This window comes from Quercus robur, chromosome 12 (assembly GCF_932294415.1).
Source record: "Quercus robur chromosome 12, dhQueRobu3.1, whole genome shotgun sequence".
Classification (NCBI taxonomy): Eukaryota; Viridiplantae; Streptophyta; class Magnoliopsida; order Fagales; family Fagaceae; genus Quercus; species Quercus robur.
This window is the reverse complement of record NC_065545.1, coordinates 37,657,906-37,667,801: the sequence shown is the minus strand read 5'-3', so window position 1 is coordinate 37,667,801 and position 9,896 is coordinate 37,657,906. Positions and strand designations below refer to the sequence as shown.

The window sequence follows — 9,896 nt, the reverse complement described above, 5'->3', positions numbered from 1 at the left end:
TGCTTCATTCCTTATTACCACCTCACTCCTGCACTGTTTTCCTTTTCAAATACAGCTCCATCAAAATTAATCTTATAGCAAGACATTTCTGGAAATCGAAGCCTAGTGAGCCAAAATTTTTCCACCCTTTTTTTTTGTTTTGCACCATCATATGAGCCAATTTGGGATTATTGTTGCTTTTCCCAAACAAAAAACAAGTACCAATCTACGAGATGCTCTCAAAAAAATACCAACCCAACGACCTTTGAAAGGATCTGTTAGAAACTCACAGCAATACTCAAGAATAAATTTTCAAACTTGAGAATTGAGATAAGATCATACTATTTTTGAGTCTTTGACAAGCACAACTATCATTCTGAACAAATGGTGCTCAACTATCATACTATTTTGCAATAGGAAATCAATTTTAAAATTTCCACACTTTTTTTATTTTATATATATATATATATAAATAAATTAAATTTCCACGCTCATGTCCCTTAAACAGTAACCAATTACATATATAATGAATGGTTTTAAAACCTCACTTTATCCCCATATACAATTTTTTTAACACAATTTTTTTCTAAATATTTTTTCCAATTTCAACAAATAAGTCTGTAAAAAACAAAACAAAACAAAAAAAATCCAAACACATAAGGAAAGCTCCACCAATGATACCCTAGACAACCGCATCACTGGATCCTTTGTTGGACACTGTTTATTCTCCACTTAAGACCATCGCTTAGCTCCTCTCATTTGATCAAAATCAAATGCTCGTGGCTTTGGTCAATGAAGTGAACGTGGCTGATGAACCCAACAACGACGTCCCGGCCTCAATCGTAAACGTGTCATAACGGAGGAAAAGCTCCACCAACATTACCCTAGACAACAACACCACCAAATCCTTCGCCGGACACTGCTTATTCTCCACCGTAGGATCATCAATCTCCCTTCCATTAGACCAATAAACATATTTCAAAAGCTTCTCTCCCTCACCCACAAACCTATGGCCCACAAACTCCTCAGGATCCTCAAAAACCTTTGGATCTTTAGTAGCGAACGGTTGATAACCAAAGATCATTTCCCCCTTCTTGATCTCAAAAGCCGCATCATGGCTGTGGACCACCAAATCCTCCTTTGCCTTAGCGTACTGGAACGCAACTGGAGGCTCAATCCTAAGTGCTTCATAAACCACTGACGTAGTTAAAGTCATCTTCTCCAACGCAGAGAAAGTGACCCCACCTTCAGCTCTAACAATGGTCCTGATCTCATCACACAACTCACGGTGTAACTTCTCTCCTGCTAAGCCAACCCACTTGATCAAAGCAGGAAGCAAAGTTTTCAATCCACCATAGGTGTTGAAACCAGCCATGAACACTAAATTATGACAAGCTTCATCTCTTTTAATTCCACTTTGCTCAGCTTCGTCCAAAATCGAAGCCATGGACCCATAAAAAGCATTATAAAGCTTATTATAGTCGGATTTAACAAGAAAAGCTGGTAATGGGAATGTATGGAGTAGTACATCTTCGAAAAAGTTCAACAACTTCGGTAACCCTAGTGTTATCAATGGTGCAAGTTGAAAAAACAACCATTTATCGGACATTGTCGAACCCTTTGATCCAAGGCGTGTATCTAAAGGGTTTTGATCACAAAAAAGCCTAAACACAAAGTTGAAAGACATTTTGTCACTAATGGTGTTGAAGTATACTTTGCCTTTGTCAGAGAATTGGTCTTCAAGGTTGACGAAAAGTTCAAACAAGCAGTTTCTGAAAAGTGGGATGAATTTATCGTGAAGAGAAGTGAGAATAGAGAAAATCAAGCGCTTGAGAAGGGCATGTTTGGGTTCAGAAGGGTCAAGATAAGCACAAACACGGTAACCACCGGTGAGAGCTGTGGAAGGCATGTAAGTGCCGACAAAAACGTTTAGTTTTTGGACTTTGGAAGTGTCAAAGAGGATGGGAAAGCTGATAGCATCAAGGAGAGCAATGACATTAGAGTTGGAGGATATGAATGGTCCTGGAGGCATGTTGGTTCGGATGACAGTGGATTGGTGTTCTTGAATTCGGGTTTGGAAGAAGGTGTCTTTTCCTTGGTGGTAAAAGTAGTCAAGGCGATCTTTGATGGGACCAAAAAAGGGTTTGCCATAGTTGCCTGGGATTGCCTTTAAAGGGAGGTCTGTTGGGGGAGAGTCATCACTGGAAGAAGATTGGAGTTTGGAAGGAGAAGAGGAAGAATTTGAAGACATTGTTAGGGGATTTGGGAATGAAGAATTTGTTGGTTTTCGGTAGGAGCATGTCATTGTCTGGTCTTATAGATGTACTTGGGCTAACTAGTTCTATTGGCTGATGTTTTTTTTTTTCTGATACAATCTATTAGCTGATGTTGAAAGGTATAACATGTGTTCTCACCGAGCGCTTTGACTACAAATCCTCGGTAGTATTTACGCATGCTATTTGAATATTCCTCAAAAACGGGTAATAAGCAAGTGTTTGGTATATGTGTTTGAAAACATGTGTGAAAATACGTGTGGGTGAAAAAATGTGTAAAAATATGTGTAATATTGTTTAAAAACTGAAAACATGTGTTTAAACATATCTACCAAACAGCCCTAATATCAACTTTTTTGTTTTTTTTTGTTTTTCTTGTTTTTCTTGTTTTTGTTTTGTTTTTTTGTTTTTTTTTTTGAAAAGAATGCTAGAAAGCTTTCATTAAACGGGATTAAGACCCAAAACAATTACATCATCTAGGATTTGAGAAGCAATGATAGGGGGAGTGTCTTCCACCCAAATAATACAGTCAGATATGTGTTTGGCATATTTAGTCATTTGGTGAGCTACCTTGTTCCCTTCCCCGCAAGTGAAAGAAGACTTCCATGCTTTGAACTTGGGCTCCCATGATTTTATACCAGCAATTAGTTGATGTACTTGGATTGGGCCCGGATCATGGTTAGCAATGGTTGTCACGACAGTTTGGGAGTCCCCTTCAAGCAAGGACGGAGTCAGGACTTGGAGTTAGGGGGACAGAAGTATAAACCAAAAAAAAAAAAAAAATTGAAACTCCAAATAAACATTCATTTAATAAACCATCAACAATGAAAAATACACAAAATTATTATTTTTTAAGATATTACAATGCAGTTATTTATGAAAATGAAACTCGCCGTCTTTTTAAATTTTCGAAATCATCTATGATTGAATCCGTATTAATTGTTGCAGCAATGTCCCTTTCAATGAATAACATCATAGCGTCTGACAAAAACTCATCTTCCATTTTGTTGCGAATGTCAGTTTTGCTGAATGTGCTTGCTCTGTAGTTGCAGTAGAAACGGGAAGAGTAAGCACAAACTTGACCACCTTATAAATAAGCATATAGTATTATGATTTTCTAGTTCTCACCATCCATTGGCACAATTCAGAAATATTTTTCAAATTCTTGAACCCTAAATGTTGAACTACATCATACTTATAAAGATCAAGTTCCTTTTTCAAATCATTCTTTTCATCATCTGTGAAGTCTATTGGATAAAAATGATCTACCAATGAACAAATATCACTGACTCGAAAAGATTCATATGCCTCTCAAGGGTCTAGAGCTAAGCTAAGCGTAAGTAACTCCATGGCATGCTCACTAAACCGATGATTTAGTTCCTGTAATTGAGAATTTATTCCTGCGTTAAAAATATCTACTTTATAATAATGCTCATTTCTAAAGTCCTCTTGTTGATGACGAGATCGTCCAAATCTTGCAACATAACGAGCACTCATATCAGGGACATCTAAACCACGTTCCTTACAAAATGATATCACAGTAGCTACTAAGTCATCCCATTTCTCATCTTTGAATTGTTGAATAAGTTTTTTAGTGGATGAAGCTAAATGCATAGCATTTAAAATGTCTTGCGATTGGTTTTGCAAAGCTTGATAGAGTTTATCCATGATCCCCATAGTTTCATTAACAAAATGTAAGATGAAGACAAATTCAAATGAAATTAGTACCTCATAAGTGGACTCTGCTTCTACTTTTTGTGAAGAATTTCCTTCATTCATAATTTTTAGTAGAACTTCACATGTTGGACTAAACAACTTTATCAAGTTAGAAACTGATTTATAATGCGAACCCTAACGAGTATCTCCAGGTCGCTGTAAAGTGACCATCTGATTAAGTCCTTTCTTAGTCTCAAGCTCTTCAATATCAATCGAATATGCAATGTCAGAAGCTCTAGCAATTTTTAATTGCTCAATACGTTTGCATGAAGCACGAATATTATTGATAACCAAAATCAATTTATTGAAAAATCTATTAAGAGGGACAACTGCTTTTGATACTCCTACTAATGCCAATTGTAAGCGATGTGCAAAACAATAAATGTAGTAAGCATATGGACAATCATTCAAAATCAAAACTTGTAATCCATTCCACTCACCCCGCATGTTGCTTGCACCATCATATCCTTGCCCCCAAATGTTTTGGATATCTAAGCAATAATTAGAGACAAATAATATATCTCATTTTTAAGGGTTACTGCTGCAGTGTCAACAACATGAATAATTCCATAAAATCGTTCTTGCACAAAGCCATTTGTATCAACATATCTTAAAACCACAGCAATTTGCTCTTTCATGGACTCATCACAAGCTTCATCAACCAATATGCAAAACTTTGCATCTCCAATTTCTTCCCTAATTTCCTTCTTCACTTTGGTTGAAATAACATGTAGAATTTCTTTTTGAATCTGAGGTGATGTGTAGGTGGCATTTTTTGGAGCTTTTGCCATTATTTCAACAATATTATTATTATAGCCCACCATCAAATCCAATGTTGTAAGAAAGTTTCCCTGATTGGTTGAAGTAGAGCTTTCATCTCGACCTTTAAAAGCAATAGCTTGCAAGGCAAGATGTCGAACAACATCAATCGAAACCTTCAATCATACTCGATTATTTGCAATTTGTTCTGAAGTGAAATTGCTCACTACCCTGTCTATGTGTTGAGACTGGTTCATCAAATCTAGACACGCTTTATGGGCAATTCTATGAGTGGAGTTAAGATCTTTCCCCATATGAAGACTAAAAGAACAAATTTCACCATTTCTAGCTTTCTTCCAACTCTTAAATCCGTTAACTGTGAATGCATTTTGTCCTTCATGCCCAGTTGGGTTATGAAAGAAAAGCATGATAGACAAAAACCGACATCTTTTTTAGGAGAACATTCAAGCCATGACTTAAAACGATCATCTTCATACCAAGAACCTTGAAAACTTCAACCCTTCTCAGATTTTAAAATTTTTTTTAAAACGAGGCTGGTGTGGACCCAACTTAATGTAACGTCACCGGATCTCATCTCGTTGATCAACATGATAAGTATATATTTGTCTACGCAATCCAGGATCAAGTTCTAATTGCAACGAACTCATATCAACTTTTTGAAATTTTGTTTGAGAATTTTCCTCAAAAGGGACATCAAGATTTTCCTCAATAGGTTCATCAGGACTTTCTTCAATTGGGACGTAGAGATTTTCCTCAATTGGGACATTAGGATTTTCCTTAACATTAGTGGTTGGCAATGTTGCACCACTAGTATTAGCTTCTAAATCATCTGAAACTTTTCTTTTGAAAAAATCAAATATAGTAGTTGACTTTTTCATAATCTACAAATAAAATATAATTTAAAATTATTATGTTATTATATGGTCAATAATCTACAATCAATACACACAATAGACAAACACTATGCACACAAACATTCAACAACTAACTAATAAATTTTAAAGTTACAAATAATCTCTTTAATTATTTATCCAACTTTAATGTTTTAAAAGACTCTAACTAATAGACAAAAACACTAAACACAAAACTACAAAAAAAAAAAAAAAAAAAAAAAAATTCATAAAACATCACAAGCTATTCACTATTGCTAAAGACAAAACTACAAAAAAGAAAATTACAAAACATCAATGGCAAGTGTTGACTGTTGCGTGTGGTTCAGTGGTTTTGTGTTTGTCTTTATCAGATGCAACTTTTTCATTTATAAAAGAACATAAAGTATGGGCTAAAGAGTAAAGAAAAAGATGAGTCTTGGATGATATTTTTACCTCTTTTTTAACTCTTTTTCTAGTCTTTGAGTCTCAGCCTCTCAGGTCTCTCCGTCCCACTCCTAGCCCCTTGAAAGCTTCAACCCTTCTCAGATTTTTAAAATTTTTTAAAACGAGGTTGGTGTGGACCCAACTTAATGTAATGTCGCCAGATCTCATCTTGTTGATCAACTTGATAAGTATATATTTGTCTACGCAATCCAAGATCAAGTTCTAATTGCAACGAATTCATATCAACTTTTTGAAATTTTGTTTGAGAATTTTCCTCAATAGGGACATCAAGATTTTCCTCAACAGGTTCATCAGGATTTTCCTCAATTGGGATGTCGAGATTTTCCTCAATTGGGACATCAGGATTTTCCTTAATATTAGTGGTTGGCAATGTTGCACCACTAGTATTAGCTTCTAAATCATTTGAAACTTTTCTTTTGAAAAAATCAAATATAGTAGTTGACTTTTTCATAATCTACAAATAAAATGTAATTTAAAATTATTATGTTATTATATGGTTAATAATCTACAATCATTACACACAATAGACAAACACTATGCACACAAACATTCAACAACTAACTAATAAATTTTAAAGTTACAAATAATCTCTTTAATTATTTATCCAACTTTAATGTTTTAAAAGACTCTAACTAATAGACAAAAACACTAAACACAAAACTACAAAAAAAAAAAAAAATTCATAAAACATCACAAGCTATTCACTATTGCTAAAGACAAAACTACAAAAAAGAAAATTACAAAACATCAATGGCAAATGTTGACTGTTGCATGTGGTTTAGTGGTTTTGTGTTTGTCTTTATCAGATGCAACTTTTTCATTTATAAAAGAACATAAAGTATGGGCTAAAGAGTAAAGAAAAAGATGGGTCTTGGATGATATTTTTACCTCTTTTTTAAGTCTTTTTCTGGTCTTTGAGTCTCAGCCTCTCAGGTCTCTTCGTCCCACTCCTAGCCCCTTGAAAGCTTTGACCCTTCTCAGATTTAAAAAAAAAATTAAAACGAGATTGGTATGGACCCAACTTAATGTAACGTCGCTGGATCTCATCTCATTGATCAACATGATAAGTATATATTTGTCTATGCAATCCAAGATCAAGTTCTAATTGCAACGAACTCATATCAACTTTTTGAAATTTTGTTTAATTTTCCTCAATAGGGACATCAAGATTTTCCTTAACAGGTTCATCAGGATTTTCCTCAACTGGGACGTCAAGATTTTCCTCAATTGGAACATCAGGATTTTCTTCAACATTAGTGGTTGGCAATGTTGCACCACTAGTATTAGCTTCTAAATCATTTGAAACTTCTCTTTTGAAAAAATCAAATATGGTAGTTGACCTTTTCATAATCTACAAATAAAATATAATTTAAAATTATTATGTTATTATATGGTTAATAATCTACAATCATTACACACAATAGACAAACACTGTGCACACAAACATTCAACAACTAACTAATAGATTTTAAAGTTACAAATAATCTCTTTAATTATTTATCCAACTTTAATGTTTTAAAAGACACTAACTAATAGACAAAAACACTAAAGACAAAACTACAAAAAAAAAAAAAAAAAAAAATCATAAAACATCACAAGCTATTCACTATTGCTAAAGACAAAACTACAAAAAAGAAAATTACAAAACATCAATGGCAAGTGTTGACTGTTGCTTGTGGTTCAATGGTTTTGTGTTTATCTTTATCAGATGCAACTTTTTCATTGATAAAAGGATATAAAGTATGGGCTAAAGAGTAAAGAAAAAGATGGGTCTTGGATGATATTTTTACCAGTTTTTTAACTCTTTCTCTAGTCTTTGAGTCTCAGCCTCTCAGGTCTCTCCGTCCCACTCCCAGGCCCCAGCATGACAGGCTGATAGCATCCCTGACTGGTTGTGGCTGACTCCTTGTGCTTAGCTAGTTGCTTAGAGCATCCACATCCAGATCTCATATCTCATCTTATTTTACCATCCCAAAAACCTACTTTATCAATTATACCATACCATTTTACAATACACCCAACATCTCAACTTTTATTTTTCTATTCTACTCATTAAAATAATATTTCTACACAATAAAATAATATATCCCACAATCACCATCATTTACAATAAAACACATTATTTATTCTTTCTCTCTCTTTATTTCTGTTCAACAACCACAATCACCACCACCGCTGCACTACACACACCTGACACCACCACGCCACCACCACCAGCAACCCATAATCTACCGTCAACACCAAAAAAATAAAAAAATAAAATAAAACCCAGGCAGCAAACCCACGCCGCCACCCACTGACCCAAAACCCACTCCGACGGAGCCACAAACACCCACCCCACCGTCGGCCCACCAGCCACAACTACTTCCACCACCTCCACCGTCTCCCCACCAACCACCAACCACCAACCACAACCACAAACCCTAGTAGCTAAACCAAAAAAAAAAAAAAAAAAAACACAATCCAACGGCAACACAGCACAGCCAAATCCAGCCAAATCAAAATCAAAATCAAAATCAAAATTCAAAATCCAAAATCAAACCCATCTGTTCTCACCGGCAGCGATGGCAAGAGAGAGAGGGTCGCCCATTGCCGTCTGAATTCATCCTAAACCCGTCATCATCATCATCATCTTCGACCCAAACGCCAAACACCACCCAAATGCCAACCCAAACACCACCCAAACGCCACCCAAATTCGACCCAAACGCCGGAAACCCACGACCTCCACGCCTCCACCACAGCTTTTCTGATCGAGCCTCCATGTCGTTGCCTCCATTTCGTTGAAGAAGAGAGAGCAAGAAGAAAGAGAGAGAAGGAAGAGAGAGAAAAGAAAGAGAAAAAATGAGAGAGGAGAGAGAAATTACTGGGTTAAAATGAGAGAGAAGAGAGAAATAAGAGTATTAAAAAATTATTTTTTTTATACCATTCAGCTACAGTACCATCTTACATTTGAGATGGTACTGTAGCTAAATCTCAAAATTTTTTTGGCATATGCGATATGGCCTTCCCATTGTTAAGCAGTTTTGGGACTTAAATGCCAAATGTTCCTAACATTTGGCATATACAAGCCCCACTGCTGATGCTCTTAGTTGCTCTGTAGCTGTGGCTACCGAATTCCTCTCCTCTGTTTCAGACGTAAGTTAGGTTTTTATTTTTATTTTTTGGAATGGCTTAGAAATCCCCTTCTTTTATATGTGTGAGGTAAGTTGGGTGTTTCCTACTTCTAGGCTAGGTAGATGTCTAATTAGAACTGGCTTTGATTTTTTTTTTTGCTTGTGTTTGTTTTGGGGTGTTGTTTGGGCTTAATTTTTGTTATTGGGCTAATATTTTTTTTATAGCATTTAAAAATATCAATAATATTGTTAAGGGAGAAAAGTGTAATTTTATTGAAACAAATTACTAAAAATAATACATTATATATATACTAATTTTTTTTTTAAATCTTAGGGGGGGGGGGCATTGCCCCCAGGTCCAAGAATAGCTCCGTTTCTGTTTGGTGGTACTCGCTTCGGAGATCAATTTTGGAGAAGATCTTCGAACCCGAAAGATGATCCAACATATCATTCAAACAAGGAATTGGCACTACAAAAAATGTGGGCTATAGTCGTGTTTACAAAAAATGCGACTATAGGGGATCTATAGCCGCATTTTCTAAAAATGCAGCTGTAACTAATCTATAGCTGCGTTTTTAAAACGCGGCTATAGGTCCAGTCGAATAATTTTGAATTTGAGGCTGACCTATAGCCGCGTTTTGAAAAAATGCCACTATAGCTAACTTAAAACGCAGCTAAAGATAAGCTATAGCCGCG

The 9,896-nt window shown here is 35.5% G+C and overlaps 1 protein-coding gene across 1 annotated transcript; it reads right to left on the bottom strand.

The window, feature by feature from the left end:
* Positions 1 to 621: 621 nt before the first annotated feature.
* LOC126710078 (allene oxide synthase 3-like) lies at positions 622 to 2,230 on the bottom strand. Its single transcript, XM_050410459.1, has one exon. It carries the CDS (start codon positions 2,228 to 2,230, stop codon positions 749 to 751), a length of 1,482 nt encoding a protein of 493 aa, XP_050266416.1. The 3' UTR covers positions 622 to 748.
* Positions 2,231 to 9,896: the final 7,666 nt, after the last annotated feature.

Coding starts and splice junctions, on each gene's coding strand:
- LOC126710078 (XM_050410459.1), bottom strand. CDS start 2,230: ATGTCTTCAAATTCTTCCTCTTCTCCTTCCAAACTCCAATCTTCTTCC.